General features: G+C 46.4%; 1 protein-coding gene across 1 annotated transcript in view; it reads right to left on the bottom strand.

Moving 5' to 3' along the window:
- LOC308163773 (rho-associated protein kinase 2-like) overlaps positions 1–20,523 on the bottom strand; it is a gene marked incomplete at both ends in the record, with an annotated part of 32,967 nt that extends 12,444 nt beyond the window's left edge. Inside the window, 7 exons of the mRNA XM_080537961.1 lie at positions 12,476–12,583; positions 14,282–14,351; positions 14,677–14,861; positions 15,813–15,973; positions 16,797–16,956; positions 20,256–20,362; positions 20,490–20,523. Of these exons, the coding sequence (XP_080394087.1) occupies positions 12,476–12,583; positions 14,282–14,351; positions 14,677–14,861; positions 15,813–15,973; positions 16,797–16,956; positions 20,256–20,362; positions 20,490–20,523 (825 nt within the window). The remainder of the gene's footprint in view (positions 1–12,475; positions 12,584–14,281; positions 14,352–14,676; positions 14,862–15,812; positions 15,974–16,796; positions 16,957–20,255; positions 20,363–20,489) is intronic.
- Positions 20,524–25,969: the final 5,446 nt, after the last annotated feature.

Here is a 25,969-nt window from a genome sequence, read left to right as displayed (position 1 = left end):
TCTTTTGGCAGGACCTGTGACCATACTGGATGCAGAACGATGCAAATATAACACTAAATTTATGGACAGTGTGTACGCCGATAATATGCAAGGAATTTTTCCTGGATACATGGTGTACAGGTTTTTGCCCTTGCTTGCTTGCTTTGTGCCGGTGGTCCTTGGCCTCCCCTTGGGGACCGCTGGGTACTGGTAAGCAAACTGGCTAGTAGTCGCTCTATTGGTAGAGGGCTGCAAGGGAATTTTTCCTGGCTACATAGTGTACAGGTTTTTACTTTTGCCTGCTCGCGGCTCTGTCAGTATTGATTGATTGATTGACTGATTGACTGAACATTTTCATTGTGTGAAGCGCATTGAGTTGCATCTTGTAAGAAATGCGCTATACAAATAACATTTGATTTGATTTGATTTGAAATACTCTTTACACTCATAAAGGGCCTTATATCATTGAAACATACAAAATGTGAAAATGTCGTTTTCCATTCTGTTCATCAGGTTTCGCCTTCTAGATCTCCAAATCTAAACTAACTCTGTGTGAACGCAGCTCAGCCCCTGTCCACTCACCCCTATCCCGAGCCCCTGTCCACTCACCCCTATCCCTATCCCCTGTCCACTCACCCCTATCCCCTGTCCACTCACCCCTATCCCTATCCCCTGTCCACTCACCCCTATCCCTATCCCCTGTCCACTCACCCCTAGCCCCTGTCCACTCACCCCTATCCCTAGCTACTGTCCACTCACCCCTAGCCCTAGCCCCTGTCCACTCACCCCTATCCCCTGTCCACTCACCCCTATCCCTATCCCCTGTCCACTCACCCCTATCCCTATCCCCTGTCCACTCACCCCTAGCCCCTGTCCACTCACCCCTATCCCCTGTCCACTCACCCCTATCCCCATCCCCTGTCCACTCACCCCTATCCCTAGCCCCTGTCCACTCACCCCTATCCCCTGTCCACTCACCCCTATCCCCTGTCCACTCACCCCTATCCCCTGTCCACTCACCCCTATCCCCTGTCCACTCACCCCTATCCCTATCCCCTGTCCACTCACCCCTATCCCTAGCCCCTGTCAGGGCTGGACTGGGACAAAAATTAGGCCCTGGCATTTTTGGCCCAGACAGGCCCACCCCAATCGGTCGGACCAAACCCACCAGCACAAAAATACTTGCCTTATATACTGTGCTGTACAGTCATATGACAAACTGTAGTATTCCCCCAAACCACTACAAAGACGACTACATACAGTAAGCAATGGTACCAGTGCAAGTAGACCAGTGTACTCAGTGATCAGATTCCAGAGCGAATTTACGAACGCAGCCTTGTTGTTCTAGATTTTTTTTCCCATTATCAACCTATCATCCACAGAGCAGGGGAAGAGGGGCACAACAGGGACTGCCCTTCCTGCTGTAACTAGTGTGAGGGATGTCTGTCTGGCGTTGGTGCGATGCCACACAGACAGGGAGAGAGGGGGAAAGGGAGAGAGAGAGAGAGAGAGAGAGAGAGAGAGAGAGAGAGAGAGAGAGAGAGAGAGAGAGAGAGAGAGAGAAGGGGAGAGGCAGAGAAGAGGAGAGGGGAAAGGGAGAAAGGAGTAGAGGGAGAAAAGCATAGAGTCGACTAAAGGTGGAGTAACAGACACGTGTGATCAGAGAGATGTGTCTGTCTGTGTTTGTCTCTCTCACCTACTCCTTATGTGTCTGTCTGTGTTTGTCTCTCTCTCACCTACTCCTTATGTGTCTGTCTGTGTTTGTCTCTCTCACCTACTCCTTATGTGTCTGTCTGTGTTTGTCTCTCTCACCTACTCCTTATGTGTCTGTCTGTGTTTGTCTCTCTCACCTCCTCCATATGTCCTGTCTGTGTTTGTCTCTCTCTCACCTACTCCTTATGTGTCTGTCTGTGTTTGTCTCTCTCTCACCTCCTCCATATGTCCTGTCTGTGTTTGTCTCTCTCTCACCTCCTCCATATGTCCTGTCTGTGTTTGTCTCTCTCTCACCTCCTCCATATGTCCTGTCTGTGTTTGTCTCTCTCACCTCCTCCTTATGTGTCTGTCTGTGTTTGTCTCTCTCTCACCTCCTCCTTATGTGTCTGTCTGTGTTTGTCTCTCTCACCTCCTCCATATGTCCTGTCTGTGTTTGTCTCTCTCTCACCTCCTCCATATGTCCTGTCTGTGTTTGTCTCTCTCACCTCCTCCTTATGTGTCTGTCTGTGTTTGTCTCTCTCTCACCTCCTCCTTATGTGTCTGTCTGTGTTTGTCTCTCTCTCACCTCCTCCATATGTCCTGTCTGTGTTTGTCTCTCTCTCACCTCCTCCATATGTCCTGTCTGTGTTTGTCTCTCTCTCACCTACTCCTTATGTGTCTGTCTGTGTTTGTCTCTCTCTCACCTACTCCTTATGTGTCTGTCTGTGTCTGTCTCTCTCACCTCCTCCATATGTCCTGTCTGTGTTTGTCTCTCTCACCTCTTCCTTATGTGTCTGTCTGTGTTTGTCTCTCTCTCACCTACTCCTTATGTGTCTGTCTGTGTTTGTCTCTCTCACCTCCTCCTTATGTGTCTGTCTGTGTTTGTCTCTCTCTCACCTCCTCCATATGTGCCTGTCTGTGTTTGTCTCTCTCACCTACTCCTTATGTGTCTGTCTGTGTTTGTCTCTCTCACCTACTCCTTATGTGTCTGTCTGTGTTTGTCTCTCTCACCTCCTCCATATGTGTCTGTCTGTGTTTGTCTCTCTCTCACCTACTCCTTATGTGTCTGTCTGTGTTTGTCTCTCTCTCACCTCCTCCTTATGTGTCTGTCTGTGTTTGTCTCTCTCACCTCCTCCATATGTCCTGTCTGTGTTTGTCTCTCTCTCACCTACTCCTTATGTGTCTGTCTGTGTCTGTCTCTCTCACCTACTCCTTATGTGTCTGTCTGTGTTTGTCTCTCTCTCACCTACTCCTTATGTGTCTGTCTGTGTCTGTCTCTCTCACCTCCTCCATATGTGTCTGTCTGTGTTTGTCTCTCTCACCTCCTCCATATGTGTCTGTCTGTGTTTGTCTCTCTCACCTACTCCTTATGTGTCTGTCTGTGTTTGTCTCTCTCTCACCTACTCCTTATGTGTCTGTCTGTGTTTGTCTCTCTCTCACCTCCTCCATATGTCCTGTCTGTGTCTGTCTCTCTCTCACCTACTCCTTATGTGTCTGTCTGTGTTTGTCTCTCTCTCACCTACTCCTTATGTGTCTGTCTGTGTTTGTCTCTCTCTCACCTCCTCCATATGTGTCTGTCTGTGTTTGTCTCTCTCACCTCCTCCATATGTGCCTGTCTGTGTTTGTCTCTCTCTCACCTCCTCCTTATGTGTCTGTCTGTGTTTGTCTCTCTCACCTACTCCTTATGTGTCTGTCTGTGTTTGTCTCTCTCACCTACTCCTTATGTGTCTGTCTGTGTTTGTCTCTCTCACCTACTCCTTATGTGTCTGTCTGTGTTTGTCTCTCTCTCACCTACTCCTTATGTGTCTGTCTGTGTTTGTCTCTCTCACCTACTCCTTATGTGTCTGTCTGTGTTTGTCTCTCTCTCACCTACTCCTTATGTGTCTGTCTGTGTTTGTCTCTCTCACCTCCTCCATATGTGTCTGTCTGTGTTTGTCTCTCTCTCACCTCCTCCTTATGTCCTGTCTGTGTTTGTCTCTCTCACCTACTCCATATGTGTCTGTCTGTGTTTGTCTCTCTCTCACCTCCTCCATATGTGTCTGTCTGTGTTTGTCTCTCTCACCTCCTCCTTATGTGTCTGTCTGTGTTTGTCTCTCTCTCACCTCCTCCTTATGTGTCTGTCTGTGTTTGTCTCTCTCTCACCTACTCCTTATGTGTCTGTCTGTGTTTGTCTCTCTCACCTCCTCCATATGTGTCTGTCTGTGTTTGTCTCTCTCTCACCTACTCCTTATGTGTCTGTCTGTGTTTGTCTCTCTCACCTCCTCCATATGTGTCTGTCTGTGTTTGTCTCTCTCTCACCTACTCCATATGTGTCTGTCTGTGTTTGTCTCTCTCACCTCCTCCATATGTGTCTGTCTGTGTTTGTCTCTCTCTCACCTACTCCATATGTGCCTGTCTGTGTTTGTCTCTCTCTCACCTACTCCTTATGTGTCTGTCTGTGTTTGTCTCTCTCTCACCTACTCCATATGTGTCTGTCTGTGTTTGTCTCTCTCACCTACTCCTTATGTGTCTGTCTGTGTTTGTCTCTCTCACCTCCTCCATATGTGTCTGTCTGTGTTTGTCTCTCTCTCACCTCCTCCTTATGTGTCTGTCTGTGTTTGTCTCTCTCTCACCTACTCCTTATGTGTCTGTCTGTGTTTGTCTCTCTCACCTCCTCCTTATGTGTCTGTCTGTGTTTGTCTCTCTCTCACCTACTCCTTATGTGTCTGTCTGTGTTTGTCTCTCTCTCACCTACTCCTTATGTGTCTGTCTGTGTTTGTCTCTCTCTCACCTACTCCTTATGTGTCTGTCTGTGTTTGTCTCTCTCTCACCTACTCCTTATGTGTCTGTCTGTGTTTGTCTCTCTCTCACCTACTCCTTATGTGTCTGTCTGTGTTTGTCTCTCTCACCTACTCCTTATGTGTCTGTCTGTGTTTGTCTCTCTCACCTCCTCCATATGTGTCTGTCTGTGTTTGTCTCTCTCTCACCTACTCCTTATGTGTCTGTCTGTGTTTGTCTCTCTCTCACCTACTCCTTATGTGTCTGTCTGTGTTTGTCTCTCTCTCACCTCCTCCATATGTCCTGTCTGTGTTTGTCTCTCTCTCACCTACTCCTTATGTGTCTGTCTGTGTTTGTCTCTCTCTCACCTACTCCTTATATGTCCTGTCTGTGTCTGTCTCTCTCACCTACTCCTTATGTCCTGTCTGTGTTTGTCTCTCTCACCTACTCCTTATGTGTCTGTCTGTGTTTGTCTCTCTCACCTCCTCCTTATGTCCTGTCTGTGTTTGTCTCTCTCTCACCTCCTCCATATGTGTCTGTCTGTGTTTGTCTCTCTCACCTCCTCCTTATGTGTCTGTCTGTGTCTGTCTCTCTCACCTCCTCCATATGTGCCTGTCTGTGTTTGTCTCTCTCTCACCTACTCCTGATGTGTCTGTCTGTGTTTGTCTCTCTCACCTCCTCCATATGTCCTGTCTGTGTTTGTCTCTCTCTCACCTACTCCTTATGTGTCTGTCTGTGTTTGTCTCTCTCACCTCCTCCTTATGTGTCTGTCTGTGTTTGTCTCTCTCTCACCTACTCCTTATGTGTCTGTCTGTGTTTGTCTCTCTCACCTACTCCTTATGTGTCTGTCTGTGTTTGTCTCTCTCACCTACTCCTTATGTGTCTGTCTGTGTTTGTCTCTCTCTCACCTACTCCTTATGTGTCTGTCTGTGTTTGTCTCTCTCTCACCTCCTCCTTATGTGTCTGTCTGTGTTTGTCTCTCTCACCTCCTCCATATGTCCTGTCTGTGTTTGTCTCTCTCTCACCTACTCCTTATGTGTCTGTCTGTGTTTGTCTCTCTCACCTCCTCCTTATGTGTCTGTCTGTGTTTGTCTCTCTCTCACCTACTCCTTATGTGTCTGTCTGTGTTTGTCTCTCTCACCTACTCCTTATGTGTCTGTCTGTGTTTGTCTCTCTCTCACCTCCTCCATATGTGTCTGTCTGTGTCTGTCTCTCTCACCTACTCCTTATGTGTCTGTCTGTGTTTGTCTCTCTCACCTCCTCCTTATGTGTCTGTCTGTGTTTGTCTCTCTCACCTACTCCTTATGTGTCTGTCTGTGTTTGTCTCTCTCTCACCTACTCCTTATGTGTCTGTCTGTGTTTGTCTCTCTCACCTCCTCCTTATGTGTCTGTCTGTGTTTGTCTCTCTCACCTACTCCTTATGTGTCTGTCTGTGTTTGTCTCTCTCTCACCTACTCCTTATGTGTCTGTCTGTGTTTGTCTCTCTCACCTACTCCTTATGTGTCTGTCTGTGTTTGTCTCTCTCTCACCTACTCCTTATGTGTCTGTCTGTGTTTGTCTCTCTCTCACCTCCTCCATATGTGTCTGTCTGTGTTTGTCTCTCTCTCACCTACTCCTTATGTGTCTGTCTGTGTTTGTCTCTCTCTCACCTACTCCTTATGTGTCTGTCTGTGTTTGTCTCTCTCACCTCCTCCTTATGTCCTGTCTGTGTTTGTCTCTCTCACCTCCTCCTTATGTGTCTGTCTGTGTTTGTCTCTCTCACCTCCTCCTTATGTGTCTGTCTGTGTTTGTCTCTCTCACCTCCTCCTTATGTGTCTGTCTGTGTTTGTCTCTCTCACCTACTCCTTATGTGTCTGTCTGTGTTTGTCTCTCTCTCACCTACTCCTTATGTGTCTGTCTGTGTTTGTCTCTCTCTCACCTACTCCTTATGTGTCTGTCTGTGTTTGTCTCTCTCTCACCTACTCCTTATGTGTCTGTCTGTGTTTGTCTCTCTCTCACCTACTCCTTATGTGTCTGTCTGTGTCTGTCTCTCTCACCTCCTCCTTATGTGTCTGTCTGTGTTTGTCTCTCTCTCACCTACTCCTTATGTGTCTGTCTGTGTTTGTCTCTCTCTCACCTCCTCCATATGTGTCTGTCTGTGTTTGTCTCTCTCACCTCCTCCATATGTGCCTGTCTGTGTTTGTCTCTCTCTCACCTCCTCCTTATGTGTCTGTCTGTGTTTGTCTCTCTCACCTCCTCCATATGTCCTGTCTGTGTTTGTCTCTCTCTCACCTACTCCTTATGTGTCTGTCTGTGTCTGTCTCTCTCACCTCCTCCATATGTGTCTGTCTGTGTTTGTCTCTCTCACCTACTCCTTATGTGTCTGTCTGTGTTTGTCTCTCTCTCACCTACTCCTTATGTGTCTGTCTGTGTTTGTCTCTCTCACCTACTCCTTATGTGTCTGTCTGTGTTTGTCTCTCTCACCTCCTCCATATGTGCCTGTCTGTGTTTGTCTCTCTCTCACCTCCTCCTTATGTGTCTGTCTGTGTTTGTCTCTCTCTCACCTCCTCCATATGTGTCTGTCTGTGTTTGTCTCTCTCACCTCCTCCATATGTGCCTGTCTGTGTTTGTCTCTCTCTCACCTCCTCCTTATGTGTCTGTCTGTGTTTGTCTCTCTCACCTCCTCCATATGTCCTGTCTGTGTTTGTCTCTCTCTCACCTACTCCTTATGTGTCTGTCTGTGTCTGTCTCTCTCACCTACTCCTTATGTGTCTGTCTGTGTTTGTCTCTCTCACCTACTCCATATGTGTCTGTCTGTGTTTGTCTCTCTCACCTCCTCCATATGTGTCTGTCTGTGTTTGTCTCTCTCACCTACTCCTTATGTGTCTGTCTGTGTTTGTCTCTCTCTCACCTACTCCTTATGTGTCTGTCTGTGTTTGTCTCTCTCTCACCTCCTCCATATGTGTCTGTCTGTGTTTGTCTCTCTCTCACCTACTCCTTATGTGTCTGTCTGTGTTTGTCTCTCTCACCTCCTCCATATGTGTCTGTCTGTGTTTGTCTCTCTCACCTCCTCCTTATGTGTCTGTCTGTGTTTGTCTCTCTCACCTACTCCTTATGTGTCTGTCTGTGTTTGTCTCTCTCACCTCCTCCATATGTGTCTGTCTGTGTTTGTCTCTCTCACCTACTCCTTATGTGTCTGTCTGTGTTTGTCTCTCTCTCACCTACTCCTTATGTGTCTGTCTGTGTTTGTCTCTCTCACCTCCTCCTTATGTGTCTGTCTGTGTCTGTCTCTCTCACCTCCTCCTTATGTGTCTGTCTGTGTTTGTCTCTCTCTCACCTACTCCTTATGTGTCTGTCTGTGTTTGTCTCTCTCACCTACTCCTTATGTGTCTGTCTGTGTTTGTCTCTCTCACCTACTCCTTATGTGTCTGTCTGTGTTTGTCTCTCTCTCACCTCCTCCATATGTGTCTGTCTGTGTTTGTCTCTCTCACCTACTCCTTATGTGTCTGCCTGTGTTTGTCTCTCTCTCACCTACTCCTTATGTGTCTGTCTGTGTTTGTCTCTCTCTCACCTACTCCTTATGTGTCTGTCTGTGTTTGTCTCTCTCTCACCTACTCCTTATGTGTCTGTCTGTGTTTGTCTCTCTCACCTACTCCTTATGTGTCTGTCTGTGTTTGTCTCTCTCACCTCCTCCATATGTGTCTGTCTGTGTTTGTCTCTCTCTCACCTACTCCTTATGTGTCTGTCTGTGTTTGTCTCTCTCTCACCTACTCCATATGTGCCTGTCTGTGTTTGTCTCTCTCACCTACTCCTTATGTGTCTGTCTGTGTTTGTCTCTCTCTCACCTCCTCCATATGTCCTGTCTGTGTTTGTCTCTCTCTCACCTACTCCTTATGTCCTGTCTGTGTTTGTCTCTCTCACCTACTCCTTATGTCCTGTCTGTGTTTGTCTCTCTCTCACCTACTCCTTATGTGTCTGTCTGTGTTTGTCTCTCTCACCTCCTCCATATGTGTCTGTCTGTGTCTGTCTCTCTCACCTACTCCTTATGTGTCTGTCTGTGTTTGTCTCTCTCACCTACTCCTTATGTGTCTGTCTGTGTTTGTCTCTCTCTCACCTCCTCCTTATGTGTCTGTCTGTGTTTGTCTCTCTCTCACCTACTCCTTATGTGTCTGTCTGTGTCTGTCTCTCTCACCTACTCCTTATGTGTCTGTCTGTGTCTGTCTCTCTCACCTACTCCTTATGTGTCTGTCTGTGTCTGTCTCTCTCACCTACTCCTTATGTGTCTGTCTGTGTCTGTCTCTCTCACCTCCTCCTTATGTGTCTGTCTGTGTTTGTCTCTCTCTCACCTCCTCCATATGTGCCTGTCTGTGTCTGTCTCTCTCACCTACTCCTTATGTGTCTGTCTGTGTTTGTCTGATAGATGTGTAGGCTGGCCTATGCGAAACAGCGGTAATAGTCAGGTGCCACATGGGATTGATGCCAGATGGGATTACAGCCTAACCAGTCTATTACCGCTTAAACCCAGTAGCCCATTCGGCGATAACCCGGCCCATCTGGCAACCCAGAGTTCAGAGTTGAATGGAAAGAAACTTTCCCCTGGCTGCGTTTAGATGAGGAAGGAAAAATGTTCTGCTCATTTTTTAGAGTAAAACAAAGCACGCAACTGTCTATCTTTTCATGGCAACTCTACATTGTGATTTACAAGGGATATTAACTAATATTAAGTAATATTATTACTTGGTTACATTTTGCAATTGATCCGCGGTACACATGCGTGCCGAACCGTGGGGGGCGATCCGTTACACCCCTACACAGCTACCTATATTTTCCTTACCGGGTCAACGGTTACAGGCTGACTCGGCCCCGCTTCTTCTGTATCCTCTCTATCCTCTGTATCTGTCCCCTGCACCCGCTCCTCCCTGCTAGCCTCCTCTTCAACCTGTTGCTGTCCCCCCCCCCCCCCCCCTTCTCTCTGTTGATTGGGCCAGCCCAGCAGGGGCGGATTTAGGATCGTAGGAGATCCGGGGCTTAGCCCAGAGGGAGAATATAATGTGCGCGCGGAGCGCGCCGGAAAATGTTGCCTTCAACCTTCAACTTACCACCACCTTAAAGCGGACAAAAGGCACTGGAGAACACATATACATTCACACCCTTTAATGAAGCAAACTAATTGTGGTGGTTCTGGGCACAGAGGGAGGTCAGCACACGTAGCTCCCCCTGTCAGTCACCATCATTTATATTTGTATAGAATTACATAATTGATGGGCTGAGGCTAGTTATGTTACAGTATGTATATCAGGGCAGACTCTGTGCTCACCACTTATATTGTATTTAGAGTCTTGTCCTGTGTTATATGACGATATATTACATGTATTGTTGGCCTGTGTATAGTACTGTGAAATCAAATCCCCCCTGGGACATTAAACAAACTTAGTTAGTTAGCGTTACATCTTAGGATAGATTTGAGTCATGTTCTGTATACATACATACTACCATAAGGGCATACTTAATGTGGTTACTCCATGTTTACTAGCTGTAACATTAACGTTACATCATTCTTTTTCACTTGTTACTCAGTCAACCAGAGTGCAGATATCAAAGACTATCAGCCTGTTATTCACTTTATTTGTACAATTATTATACTTTGTTTGATTTCTTACCATGTACCGTAACAGTACCTTGCTATGTTTCATTTTCATTATAACATAACGTTATGTTATGATAGCCAGCTAGCATTAGCAAACCGGAAAAGTAGTGTCAGTGAGTCAGTCACCTTTCTAATAAGATTCACAAACCTGAAACATCATCTATGTCATCACTGCTGGTGATGTCATTGTTGTCAGCTGCTGATACGGCTGCTGCAACAGTTCTTGGCGCTTGTTTTGTTGAAAACAACTTTGGGATATCCATCCTTACAATTTTGCAAGTCAGGCACTGATTGAGATCACTTCTTCTTCAGGGCAGGGTAGGCTACGCAGTATGCAGGCTAATGTCGCGCAGCTGCTGCCTCTCTGTTGGACTCCGGTACTGCACGTTACTCACGAGAGTTTTTTTATTTATTATTTTTTATTATTTTTTTAAGTAAAACATTCGGGGCTTTTCAGAAAACATCCGGGGCTTGAGCCCCAGTAGCCACCCCCTAGCGCCGCCCCTGCAGCCCAATGTCTGTATAGAAAATTGACAAATGGGCCGCTGTCCCTGATTTATGGGCCGTTCAATGGTAGCTTTCGGCCGGGCCGGCTGGTAAAAAAAATTAAAATAAATAAAAATAAGACTTTATTTTAAAAAAAATATTTTGCCGGTCGGCTCGGCCCAAAACTACCGCGGCCCACCGGGCAAATGCCCGGTATGCCAGATGGCCAGTCCAGCCCTGGCCCCTGTCCACTCACCCCTATCCCCTGTCCACTCACCCCTATCCCTATCCCCTGTCCACTCACCCCCATCCCTAGCCCCTGTCCACTCACCCCTATCCCTATCCCCTGTCCACTCACCCCTATCCCTAGCCCCTGTCCACTCACCCCTATCCCTAGCCCCTGTCCACTCACCCCTATCCCCTGTCCACTCACCCCTATCCCTATCCCCTGTCCACTCACCCCTATCCCTATCCCCTGTCCACTCACCCCTATCCCTATCCCCTGTCCACTCACCCCTATCCCTATCCCCTGTCCACTCACCCCTATCCCTATCCCCTGTCCACTCACCCCTATCCCTAGCCCCTGTCCACTCACCCCTATCCCTAGCCCAGGGGTCGGCAACCCGCGGCTCCGGAGCCGCATGCGGCTCTTTTGCCCATCTTCAGTGGCTCCCTGTGGCTTTGACCACAAATGGAAATGAACAACGATTATTTATTTTTTACGTTGCCGCGGTGTCTCTCCTTGAACTACAACTCCCTGCTTACGCTGTAATGTTGTACGAGGGCCAATAGGATTCGGATATGTTGGCACATGACTAGTATTTTGACTGGACCCAACATGAGACTGGATGTGACAGGTTTTTTTCAAGAGTAGACCTATATCCACAGGGATTGACGAAGTACTGCGGCAGGCAAAGCAAGAAACTATCCGCATTGTCTACAACTTTGTGGCTAGATTTATAGACGGACATCGGCGACGCACATCGATGAACGGGAGCTTCCCGGTGAGCGCTATTTGCCTACTTTTAAATGCAAAAAGCGGCTTGTCTTTAGCTCAAACCGTTTCCGAGTTATGAACTTCTAAAGAAGGTATGGTATTTGGGAGCGCCGGTGTTCCTGTGGGTCTGCGAGGGTTTAACTTAAAATAGTGAAGAGGACGAGGGAGGCTAGTTTTCATTTGGTACTGTAGTCTACAGTCTGTAGATTTGTCTATTTTTTGGCTGACGATCTCTTGGTTTGCTCACTTCCTCCGGATGAAATTACAAACTTATCCATATTTTTTCTCAGGCTAGTATAGCCAGATAAAAGTATCAACCCACTTGTTAAAAGGCACCAGAATACACGAAATTGCATCTACTCTGTTAAAAAATGTTTTGGGGGAACCCCCCAGACCCCCTTTACGCTATCCTAGTGTTTCACTTTTGTAAAGCACAATACGTTTGCATTCGGTTGTATGCATATGTGCTAAGGCTTATGTATTTGTAGCCTACTATTTTGATAGTAGGCTATATAGACACTAACAGCATGTGTTGCCTTCATTATAAGGCTTATATAAGGCTTTACATTTTTTGCGGCTCCAGACAGATTCTTTTTTTTGTTTTTTGGTCCAATATGGCTCTTTCAACATTTAAGGTTGCCGACCCCTGCCCTAGCCCCTGTCCACTCACCCCTAGTCCCTGTCCACTCACCCCTAGCCCCTGTCCACTCACCCCTATCCCTAGCCCCTGTCCACTCACCCCTATCCCTAGCCCCTGTCCACTCACCCCTATCCCCTGTCCACTCACCCCTATCCCTAGCCCCTGTCCACTCACCCCTAGCTCCTGTCCACTCACCCCTATCCCTAGCCCCTGTCCACTCACCCCTATCCCCTGTCCACTCATGCTACATCGAGCTGACGTAAAGAAAGAGAAAACAAACAACAACTCAACCCCAGACCCACCTCTCCTCCTGCAGCTCCTGGAGTGACTGCTGCATGTCCTTGTACAGCTTGTTCTTCTCCTCACACTCCTCCTTCAGCTCGCGCACCTGCGTCTTATACAGCGTCTGCAACACCACAACCAGGACAACTATCACCTGCGTCTTATACAGTGTCTACAACACCACAACCAGGACAACTATCACCTGCGTCTTATACAGTGTCTGCAACACCACAACCAGGACAACTATCACCTGCGTCTTATACAGTGTCTGCAACACCACGACCAGGACAACTGTCACCTGCGTCTTATACAGTGTCTACAACACCACGACCAGGACAACTATCACCTGCGTCTTATACAGTGTCTGCAACACCACAACCAGGACAACTATCACCTGCGTCTTATACAGTGTCTGCAACACCACAACCAGGACAACTATCACCTGCGTCTTATACAGCGTCTGCAACACCACGACCAGGACAACTATCACCTGCGTCTTATACAGTGTCTGCAACACCACGACCAGGACAACTATCACCTGCGTCTTATACAGCGTCTGCAACACCACAACCAGGACAACTATCACCTGCGTCTTATACAGTGTCTGCAACACCACGACCAGGACAACTATCACCTGCGTCTTATACAGCGTCTGCAACACCACAACCAGGACAACTATCACCTGCGTCTTATACAGCGTCTGCAACACCACAACCAGGACAACTATCACCTGCGTCTTATACAGCGTCTGCAACACCACAACCAGGACAACTATCACCTGCGTCTTATACAGCGTCTGCAACACCACAACCAGGACAACTATCACCTGCGTCTTATACAGCGTCTGCAACACCACAACCAGGACAACTATCACCTGCGTCTTATACAGCGTCTGCAACACCACAACCAGGACAACTATCACCTGCGTCTTATACAGCGTCTGCAACACCACGACCAGGACAACTATCACCTGCGTCTTATACAGCGTCTGCAACACCACAACCAGGACAACTATCACCTGCGTCTTATACAGCGTCTGCAACACCACGACCAGGACAACTATCAACACACTTACACACTCTCAATAATGTAAAACAAAGCACATTAACACAACATTACTGGCTGAATGCAGAAGCACAGACTCCACATAGACGTTGTGCTGTCTTTACGTTCTTGTTCATATGAGCCATTACAATGTTTAAAGTGTTTAAAGTGAAGTTAGCATTTAAAGGCTCATTCTGGGATTCGTTCTGCTGCTCAATTTCAATTCATGACAAAAGAATATAACTTTTAAATGCCTAATGAGGGTAGTACAACTAGTACAACCTTATTATAACACAAAATAAAAACCCAATGTCTTGATTAAAACTATAATTCCAGTACCATGTCCTTGCATCCAAAAGCTCTGATTATGAATTCAAGAGTGTCTTGGTCCAATTGTATGTATACCCCAAAAAAAAAAAAGTGGGTTGGCAAGCCATGTGGCTGACAAACTAATTAAGGATTACACTTGAACTTCAGTTCATGATTTGAATTGAAGACAATTCCACATTTCTGAATCAAACACAATAATAATAATAATTTTGCCATTTAGCAGACGCTTTTATCCAAAGCGACTTACAATTACGAATTACAGGGACATTCCCCCTGGAGTAACTGAGGGCTAAGTGCCTTACCCAAGGGCACACTAGCAGTGGTGTGGCTTCAGGCGGGATTTGAACTCACAACCTTCCGATCACAAGTCCAACTCACTATCCACTAGACCACCACTACCCCAACCCCTGAAAGGACAAACATGATGATGTAAGGAGAGCAGACGTACAGAGAAGTACTGCTCAGTCTCCAGCTGGTCCTGGAGCTCCTTCATCTGTCCGTCAGAGTCCTGCCTCTCTCTGCACACAAACACAGAGAAACCTTCATTCTTCACTGTTCCATCAGTCATGACTGGAGAACTCTGTGTGTGTGTGTGTGTGTGTGTGTGTGTGTGTCCTGTAATCCCCAACAAAGCATTCAACACAAAGGGTTGAAATACATAGACATAGAAACACAGACATCTGAGGTTGGAATTCAAATCGTAGCGAATAATTGAATAACTGATTCATTTCTACCCAGTACAGGCAGAGATGGGAACATGTGACAGGGTCTGGTGAAACAGGCCACGGGGGAGGTCATAGGTGTTCCCAGGTGGGATTAGAACTCATGACCCCCACTACTTACTTGCGCAGTTCCTGATTCTGTTTCTCCAGACTGCGTTTCATGTCCAACAGGTGGTTAGCTTCCTGCTTCAGCTGTTTCTCTGAGGTCCGCAGGGTGTTGAGCTGCTGGTTCTGGGCCTTCAGGTCGTTCTGGGTCAGACTTCGCTTCTGGATCTCCTGCTCGATCCTCAGGGTCAGGTTCTTCACCTGGAGAGAGGGGAAATGTTTAATGAATGACAGGGATGGTCCAAAAGTCATTCTGCAGAGGTATCGTCGATGGGTAGGAGTAGCTCGCTTTTTATGACACTGTATAGCTTTTAAGTTAGGTGGATCACTAAGGTAACGCTAACAAACACTTGTTATTGTTTCTGCTACGGAAATTCCGCTAGGTAGCAAAACCTTTTATAGAACCTCCCTCCTTCACCTGTCTGTGGAGGACTATGCACTTTTACCAATGGACATTAAAACCAAACAGTTTACAAGTTAAAACAGACTGATTCTTCCATGGCTTTTAGACATAAGGCTCTCTCATAAAATGAAGACAACAGAGGTGAAAGTTGGCAGTTCAGTTAAGTTCTTTTTTGACTTCGCCGTCTAAAGCTGCCCGTAGGCAAATCCATAACTGTATCTCTGCCTCGCGCTTCCATGATCTGGTACATTCAGGACAGACCAGACAGATGAATGTGATCAGAGGAGATCAGAGGAGATCGTTCACATAAAGCTGTGAGAAGGTTCATAGCTACTCTGCTCTTTATGGACCAAAATGAAAACTTCAAATCTTGTGTAGTTGTTAATGTTCCATCATGGCAGATTAGGTGGCTGCATCTGTACCAGTTAGTATTAACACACACGCACACTCACAGACACAGACACAGACACAGACACAGACACAGACACAGACACAGACACAGACACAGACACAGACACACCCACACCCACACACACACACACACCCCCACACACACACCACCCCCCCCCCCACACACACACACACACACACACAGACAGACACAGACACACACACACACACACACACACACACAGACAGACAGACACACACACACACACACACACACACACACACACCCCCACACACACACACACACACACACACACAGACAGACAGACAGACAGACAGACAGACACACACACACACACCTCTTCAGTGAGCCTCTCCTTGTGGCGGCGGAGTTCCTCCAGCTTCTGCAGGGCCTGTTTGTAGTCGCAGTCCAGCATGCTGCTGCGTTTCTCCAGCTCCAGCATGCGGTTCTCCACCTGCGCCTTGGACGCCCGCTCCTCCTGCAACTTCTGCTCCACCTCTGAGGGGAGGGAGGGAGGGAGAAAGGAGGGGTGAGGGAGAGAGGGATGAGGGAGAGAGGGAGGGGAGGGAGAGAGGGGGGTGAGGGAGAGAGGGAGGGGAGGGAGAGAGGGATGAGGGGTGAGGGAGCGGTGAGGGAGGAGGGGTGAGGGAGAGAGGGAGGGGAGGGAGAGAGGGATGAGGGGTGAGGGAGAGAGGGAGGGGAGGGAGAGAGGGATGAGGGGTGAGGGGTGAGGGAGGGGAGGGAGAGAGGGAGGGGAGGGAGAGAGGGAGGGGTGAGCTGGCTATTAGAAAGTCAATTAGTAGCATTTATCAATTTTACAGATTGTCATGACAGATTTAAATCCACATATAGAAGATCTGACAACAGCAGCAACAACAACAAAAGCCTAAAGAGACGGCTCCTTCAACCTACGGTGGAAGAGGTTATGTAAGCATGTGGGGGGGGGGCCTGACTGAGCAGAGTTACCACTAACGTCCTCATAGAGATGGGGCAGTGCCAAGTGGGCTGGAGAGAGAGGGTAAAGGGTAACTACACTTATATAGCGCCTTTATCCAAAGCGCTTTACAACGGCCTCTCATTCACCCATTCACACACACATTCACACACCAATGGCGAGGTAGGCAAGCTGCCATGCAAGGCGCCAGCCCCCGCTCACTAGGAGCAATTTGGGGTTCAGTGTCTTGCCCAAGGACACTTCGGGGCTCAAACCGCCGATCTGCCGACCTTGCGATCATTAGATGGCAGCTCTACCTCCTGCGCCACGGCCACCCAGAGGGGAAGAAGGAAAAATCAAAGGGGTTGGAAGCAGGGCAGAGCATACCCTTCATGACCTCCGACTTCGCGCCCTCGATGGACTCGGAGATCTTGCTCTTGTCAGCGAGCCGGGCCTTGGTGGCCTTGTGGGCCGCCTCCTCCTGCTCCACGCCCTGCTGCAGCACCTTCAGCTTGTAGGTCATGTCGATCTCCTTGTTGTTCTTCTCCTGCAGGGGGCGACGGAGAGAGAGAAGAGAGAGGGTGAACAAAAAGAAAGGTGGGGGGGGGGAAAGAAGGACGGGAACAAAAGACGGTAAGAACGAGAGAGGGTACGAGCGGGGAAAAAAAGAGGAACGAAACGTGTCGACGCGAGGGAAAGGAGGAGCGAGAGGATAAGATGACGTTTAAAGGAGGGCGAGACAAGATGCAACAGTAAGGTAGAAGAGTACAAAAGGGGGTTAACACTAGAACAGACGTGCCTTTTTATCTACTAAAAGAGCCGCCACTGTGGTCAAATGACCCCCTCTTTACAATGCTTAAGCTACTATTTACACACAACGACCACTAGTTGGCCGCTTGTAAATTAGCCTGCCTCCTACACAGAAAAACGGCAAAATAGCTTCATACTAGCTTATCCTGATGTGATTTTGAAAATGTAAGGATACTGGGTGGTAGAACGCACACAAGTCATGAAAGGAGGGTCCTAAAATGTGATTGAGTGCAAAGATAGAACATTTTTCTTTTCTCACAGGGGTCAAATGACCCCTCATGGCTGATTAAGTGTTGTTCAGCATCGTTTGAGTAAACAATGACTGAGTCAGTCCGTCTAGACCAGGGGTCCCCAAACTTTTTTCTGTGAGGGCCACATAATTTTTCCTTTCTGTGATGGGGGGCCTGGGTTGGTCTCTAACATAAAATAATATGGAACGGAGTGGAATGGAGGCAGTTGCGCAAAGCAATTGCGCGCAGGAGAGCACTGGTGGATGCAAACAAAGTCTAAACAGTTGAATTTGGATGGAATTTATACCTATAGTGATATGTCAATGAAATATAATCAGTTTTACAGTCTGATACTTGAGGGAGGACCCTCATCATACACGGGGGGACCCATGAAGCAGGGCTGTCTGGGGGTCCTTAAACGAGCATCAAACCCTTAATTTCTTGCATTCTGGTGAATTTAGATGCAATTTGTGCCCTTTCTGCATCAATTTATGGTGGAAATGTCATTATTTATGTAAAGGAAAACACAATATTCAGGCACCAGATGACCATTCAAAATGTAATGTAATATAATGCAATATAAGGCTCTCAGGCATTCTGTACTTTCAAATATGTATTCTCCTTGAGCAGTCAACATCAACTATCAGCTATTTCGCTAGCAAACACGAAAGCTAACTTATTTGCGAAACAGCGCCCCCGCCACCATGTCGGTGCAATGCCGCAATTGCAGTTAGAAATTACACGTTGTTCAAAGGGCCGGTCCAAGTGTGGGGGTGGGCCGTGTTCGGCCCGCGGGCCGTAGTTTGGGGACCCCTGGTCTAGACCATCGTTTCTCAACGGGGGCGTTCAGACAACATCGGGGGGCGCTGGAACAGATATTTTAAAAAGGGGGGCGTTGAGGTGTTCTTGGGGGTCGTTCGCGCATTAAGTATTTTTCTCATGAAAAACAGCTGTCAGCAGTGTTATTACGGGTACGTTCGTAAATGCACGAACGGTCATTTCGCTCGGACAAACCGTGTTTTCAGTCAGAGCACCCATCTCTGAGCGCTCCCAGAGCGCAGTGCTCTGAACTTGGCCGGGCTCTGTGACGCAGACACACGTAGCGCAGCGCCCCAAAAAATAAAAGTGAGTGTCATCAAGAAGATGAAGCTAAAAACTCAGCTAGCAAAGGCAGAGCTTTTGATAGTTTCCAATGTGTCTGGGTAAGCTGCATTGTAGAAGGATCTTGACAGTTCATGTACAGTGCAGAAATTGCAATACTATGCTAGTCTACAATAGAAAGAAACCCGGTTCATCCCATCTGTAACGTATTGTTGACCATGGATGCACCATAGCTAATGCTAGCACAAGCCAACTTTCAATGCCCAACTTCTATGAGTGTTTTCATTGTAGGCTATGCTTGAGTGACATATGTTTCAGTTTGTGGGCTCATTGTAATTGTTGGCTATAAGCCAGAGAGAACATTTCTTATTTTAGTTTTGACAGTCCATGTCCCCGCCGGTGACGTAAGCCTGTCGTGCCAAATACTCCCTCCCCGCGTATACACACTACCCTCTGCGCTTGCGCATTCACTTTGTTCGCTTCCTTTCAATACAGCTTATTTAATTTAGTTACAATTAGTGCTAATACCATACCACCATACCAGAACATCACAGCAGGAACAACCTATCTCAAAAAAGCGATCGTAGTCCGGAAAGGGCTCTCTCGCTTACCAATAATCGAACCTAGAGAAATCAGCTACGAATGTCCCCTCCCCTCGCAGGTTCATCACAGTATATTACATAAATGTATTACTGTTAAGTGTTGTTGTGGATGTTATCCCTAGTGCCATTCTGAGGTTAGCATTGCGATGTGTTCGTCTTAACGTTCACAAACTAAAATATACGATCGCTTTTTGTGATATGTTGGTCCTCTTGTGATGTCCTGGAAACGAACACATAAGCACTCCGAACAGCTGCAGCGTCTTTTGTTGCTATAGGAAACCACTACTCTACTTGCGATTGATCAGCTGTCAGCAGTGTTATTACGGGTACGTTCGTAAATGCACGAACGGTCAGTTCGCTCGGACAAAACCGTGTTTTCAGTCAGAGCGCCCATCTCTGAGCGCTCCCAGAGCGCAGAGCTCTGAACTTTGGAACTTTGTTAAGGTTTGATATGTTTTGATATGAGAAATTCGAACTAAGTGGTCAGTTTATGAAAATAATACCTTAGAATACTAATAAATATTAAAATAAATAGCCCCCTAGCGTTTGCCGCCATATTGTGACACCACCTCCCCAAAGTCCAATAAAAAATGAATAAATATTAGCATCATAAAACAGCAATTTGGCGAAATGCAACACCAGCACACTTAAAAAACTAACAATGTTAGTGGTAATGTACAGTTTTGTAGCCTACTGTTTGTTCTGCACCGGACGTGTTCCTAGCAGTCTGTTTGTATTCTCTGATCTTGTCTAAGTTTGTTCAACACTCAGAAACAGCATTTTTATTCACATTCACATTCGCTTTTCTGCTCTCTGGTAAACTAATGATAATGATATTCCAACTGCCCAGTTAAATCAAATCTACTTTTTGGCATTCATTGACATGCTTTTTAAATGATATAAGACAGAATATTAGTCAACGTTAATATTCAGGGAAGAAAATAAGCCTACTTTTTTTTGATGGGGGGCGGTAAGAGACCTGGATAATGGACAGGGGGGCGCTGGCCCAAAAAAGGTTGAGAACCACTGGTCAAGACGAAGGCATCTGCTAAATGACTAAAGGCTGAACGGAAAGGAAAATAAAAATCATCCATGTGGTTTACCTTCTCCAGGTCAGTCAGCTTCTCCTGGAGTTGCCGCTTCTCCGTCTCCGCCTTGGACAGAACCTGTCTCACCTGCCGCACCTCCTCCTCCAGGCCAGAGATACGCACTGCAGAGAGAGAGAGAGACCGGAGAGAGACAGGTGACATCATCACCTGGATTTTTTGATCAGATCGCAGAGCGTCTGGTTGCTCGTGGTTGACTAGCTACAGAGGCTGGTTCTGAGACGGTGGGACCTTTGGGGGTGACCAGGGACTCTCGTGGGGCCATGATACAAATCTGAACCAAGAGGAGCTAAAGAGCTAAGTGCTAGTTTAACATTAGCTTGTTCAAAAAAGGCAACTGATAACTCTGATGTCATAATGGAGGCCCAAGCCATTTTCAACCAAGAAGAGGAACAGGAAGGTAGTCATCTCTACCCTGCTACCCAGGTGGGACTTCCACCCAGCCTTCATCAAAAACATAAACGCTGAAATATCCAGAGAGTGTGCAATGAAGCAAAATGTATACTTGGCGGCCCACCCCACCCTGGACGAGTACAGTTTATATGACCAAGTGCACATCTTCAAGGCAACAGTCCCCATTTTTGCAAAGACCCTGAAGGACGTCGCACTAGACCGCAGACCGAACACATCCTACAGGAGCAACAGAGACCATCAGACCACCACCTCACACAGACCATCATCTAGACGACCTGCTGCATCCAGAGAACACCCTGCTGCATCTAGAGGACACCCTGCTGCATCCGGAGGACACCCTGCTGCATCCAGAGGACAGACTGCTGCATCCAGAGAACACCCTGGTGCATCTAGAGGACACCCTGCTACATCTAGAGGACACCCTGCTGCATCTAGAGGACACCCTGCTGCATCTAGAGGACACCCTGCTACATCTAGAGGACACCCTGCTACATCTAGAGGACAGCCTGCTGCATCTAGAGGACACCCTGCTACATCTAGAGGACACCCTGCTACATCTAGAGGACAGCCTGCTACACCCAGAGGTCTCCCGGCTGCACCAAATAGACACCCTGGTGCACCCCAGGCCAGGCCCACCCCGCCACTGCCATCCCCATACCACACATATGCGCAGGCTGTGAACAGAGGAAGCCCAAAACCTACACCTAGCAGAGCCCCACCCTACGACCTGAGCATACACCAGATGCTCAGTGAGCTCTACGCAGTCATGGTCCGGGACTAAAACCATTAGAACAAAAACAACATGGAATACAAATCTTTAACAATTTCATCCTGGAACATTCAAGGTCTGAGGTCGACTGCCTTTGGCATTAAGAGCAGAAACCCAGACTTCACGAAAGAAATTTCAAACACAGGAGTTTTTTTTAATTTTATCCTACAGGAGACATGGTATAGAGGAGATGGTCCCACTGGCTGTCCCGCCAACTATAGAGAGCTGGTAGTACCATCCACCAAGCTACCTGGGATCAGACAGGGACGAGACTCGGGAGGTATCCTAATATGGCACAAATTAGAACTCTCTCACTCCATCACGCCAATCAAAACAGGAGCTTTCTACATATGGCTAGAAATAAATAAGGAACTTACCTCAACCGAGAAAAATATCCTCCTGTGTGCTACATACATCCCCCCAATTGAATCCCCATATTTTAAAGATGACATGTTCTCCATCCTAGAGGAGGAAATTAACCATTTCCAGTCCTGTGGTCACATTGTAGTCTGTGGAGACCTCAACGCCAGGACAGGACGAGAACCTGACACTCTCAGCACACAGGGTGACAAACACCTACCAGGAGGTGGTAACATCCCCTCCCCAATATGCCCCCCCAGACACAGCTACGACAAGGCAACAAACAAACATGGGTCACAACTCCTACAGCTCTGTCGTTCACTGGGACTATACATAGTCAACGGTAGGCTTCGAGGAGACTCCTATGGTAGGTACACCTACAGCTCATCTCTGGGTAACAGTACAGTAGATTACTTCATCACTGACCGTAGCCTGGTGTCTCTCAGAGCGTTCACAATCAGCCCATTAACACCCCTGTCAGACCACAGCAAAACCACAGTCTACCTGAACAGTTCAACACCCAATCATGAAGTAGTAAAACCTACCAAACTACACACTATTAAAAAATACTACAAATGGAAGGAAGGTAGTGTTGAAACATATCAAAACGCTATTAGACAACAACAAGTTCAATCACTATTAGACCAGTTCCTGAAAAAAACCTTTCAATACAACAGTGAAGGTGTAAACAAGGCAGTAGAAAACCTTAATAATATATTTGACCTTTCAGCCTCCTTATCTGACCTAAAGGCCTCAAATAGAAAACCCCCCAGAAATAACAACAATGACAAATGGTTCGACAACGAGTGTCAAAACCTCAGAAAGGAACTAAGGAACCTATCAAACCAGAAACATAGAGACCCAGACAACCAGAGCACACGTCTTCACTATGGTGAAACATTAAAACTGTATAAAAATACATTAAAGAAAAAAAGGGACCATCATGTTAGAAACCAGCTACACTCTATAGAGGAATCCATAAAAACAAACAAATTCTGGGAAAAATGGAACACTCTAAATAAACAAAAACATGAAGATATATGGGTAAATCACTTCTCCAATCTCTTTGGTCCAATAGAGAAAAATAAACAGCAAAGACACATACAAGATAAACTACAAAGTTTAGAGTCAGCCATAAAAGACTACCAGAACCCGCTAGACTCTCCAATTACACTAAAGGAAGTACAGGACAAAATAAATTCACTCGAAACCAAGAAGGCCTGTGGTGTCGATGGCATCCTAAATGAAATGCTAAAATTCACAGACGTCAAATTCCAATTGGCTATATTAAAACTTTTCAACATTGTCCTTAGCTCTGGGATCTTCCCCAATATTTGGAACCAAGGATTGATAACGCCGCTCCACAAAAGTGGAGATAAATCTGATCCAAATAACTACCGTGGGATCCAGTGTTTCCCCTAGGTTTGCTGCCTTGGGAGGGTGGCATGGATCCTCCACCTCCACCCCCCCCCCCCAGAATTAGTGTAACAGATTAGTAACAGAACAAGTTATCTCTGTAAAAGCATAATATCAATTATGTGACTAGAACAAATATGATAATTTATAGACTTTATTGTTGAGCCACAAAGCCATCACTTATTTTTTATTAATTGTTTTACTGTTTTGACACTATAACAATCTTGACTTCACTATCTGTCCACTTTCTCACCTGGTTCTTCCTGCTCTTGCTCTCTCACTCTCTCTCTCTCTCTCTCTGTGTCATCTCCATCCTCCTCTCTCCCTCTTTGCACTGACAATCACACACAAACATATGTGACAGGGTCTGGTTAAAAAGTCTGCAAGTCTGGCAACATCATTTTTCAGTTTTTTTACTACCTTTCATTATCTACCTGTCATCTGTCAGTGATGACATGCTGACATGTTTAAATAGCAAAAATGTTTTGCTAATTCAAGATTCATGTTTTTGTATTGCCATGTGTGTCAAACGTTTATTACATCCTATTACAAGTAATGAAGGGGGGTGCTGAGGGTGCTGCACCAGAACCATAGGTTCTCAAGGCTACTTGTGGTCTTGACTACCTGTCCACTTTCTCACCTGGTTCTTGCTGTCTCTTTGGTCTCCTGACTCCATCCTGCTCTCGCTCCTCCTCCTCTTCCTCTCTATCCTCCTCTCTCCGTCTTTTGCTGTCCACCGAAAGGCAAACATAACAACCAGAATATGTATAATCTAATAAGAGGTATAAATTGATCCATATCAATGTATAACATCATTCTAATTGTATATTGGGTTGCTGTGGGCAATGCAGTCAGATAATGTAATTTTGACTTGACTCTCACCTGAAAAACAATCTTATGTCCATCTATGGAAAAACATTTCCAATGAGTGAGGGTTTGTTCCAATGCTTTAATCCACTTTTTTATTGTATTTTATTACCATAAAGCCCAATTCTAGCAGAATAAGACATATGTGACGCAACGTCATCGAACTGCGATGTGGGTGCAAAGTGCAAAGGCTTCAAATTTGCGTTAAAAAATGTTTTGACCAAAAAAATCTGATTTCGTTTTTTTGTCACCAGACACAAGTTAAGGTTTTGAACTACCCACTCGTTATTTTTTCGAGCAGTTTTACGATAGTTAAATACGTGTACTTAATCAACAAAATAAGCTTATTTTTCGCCTGAATGCTCCCGAGAACTTGGGGGCGGGAACGTGAGCCCAGCTAACAACAACAATCGGTGTGAATGGCTGTGAGCTCAATCGACGTAGCCAATAGCTGGGCGAGGGGGAGGGATAAAAAGCCAAATGTTGGTCTGTTTACTGTATTGTGCTGTATTGTGTTTGAATGCAAGATGGAATCGCAAATGCTCGCCGATGAGATCAACAGAATTTCTGCTGCCGGTACAAGGATCGACAATGGAGAATTGATGACCTCGTTCATTGCTGACTACATGCACGGAGGCAATTCAGATCCTCTGTCCTCCTCGGATTCCGATAGCGAAGAAGACTCGCTTCAACCACGATCTGAGATAGCTGATCTCGCCGAAGATTGGTCTGACGAGAATGTTGAAAATTAGTTTACCGAGCAAGACTCCGAATTGGACAAAATCAAACGATTTGAGTGCAAATGCAAGCTTACACGCACAGACAATGCTCGACCGAGAATCTCTTGCAGCAAAAGACTGTCTTCTGAACTGATCTACGAGACGCGGTTGAATACAGCATCTTTGGATGCAGAGAACAAAGACTTGCTGGTTATGGGTGCTCTCTTGACGTCTATGAATCGTTCCGTTATGACTCAAGGTCTCAAAAAACTGCCTAAAAAACGCAAGTTATCCAGGGTATCATACTCCATTCAGGGGACGAACGTCTGCCGTGACACCTTCTGCTTCGTATTGGGGTAAGCTCTTTAAAATGTATACGTTCTGTTACTGTTAGTAGTTAAAATGACCTAGTATGTATCGTGGCGTTAGCCATGCTAGCTAGCAGACATTACCTATTTCTACTGTGCTGTTATTTATACGTTCTGTTACTGTTAGTAGTTAAAATGACCTAGTATGTATCGTGGCGTTAGCCATGCTAGCTAGCAGACATTAGCTATTTCTACTGTGCTGTTATTTATACGTTCTTTTACTGTTAGTAGTAATGACCTAGTATGTATCGTGGCGTTAGCCATGCTAGCTAGCAGACATTATCTATAGCTATTAGTCTATTATTTATACGTTCTGTTGTTTTTTTGCTCAGGATCAGCAGCCGAACTCTCCATACCATTTCCCAATGGTACCAGGAGCACGGTGCTCTGCCACGCGAGAGAAAGACATGTCGAAAAAACACACAAAAGATGACATCGAGGGAGTCGTGAAATTCATCAAAAACTACGCTGAAGATCACGCCATTATTCTACCTGGCAGACACCCTGGACACAGGGACTACAGTGCTAAACTGCTGCCGTCCAATGTCACCAAAACCTCCGTCTGGCGTCTCTACAGTGATGCTCTGCAAATAACTGGTATGTAAAATGTGTGTGTGGGACTACAATCCAAGATTACAGAAATGTAACAATGTAAAATAGGTTACATTGTGTTAAATATGCTAAAACAACTTTTTAAAATGACTTGACTGATGGCTGTGTTAACAGCCAGGCCCTGTGTATACACTGTGATAGCCATGCTAATGTGCAATTAACAAATTCAGATTCATGAGCCTGAAG

Source organism: Nansenia antarctica, assembly GCF_963989245.1.
Source record: "Nansenia antarctica genome assembly, chromosome: 8".
NCBI classification, from domain to species: domain Eukaryota; kingdom Metazoa; phylum Chordata; class Actinopteri; order Argentiniformes; family Microstomatidae; genus Nansenia; species Nansenia antarctica.
Note: the sequence above shows the minus strand (reverse complement) of the source record. Positions and strands in the feature narration are given on the sequence as shown.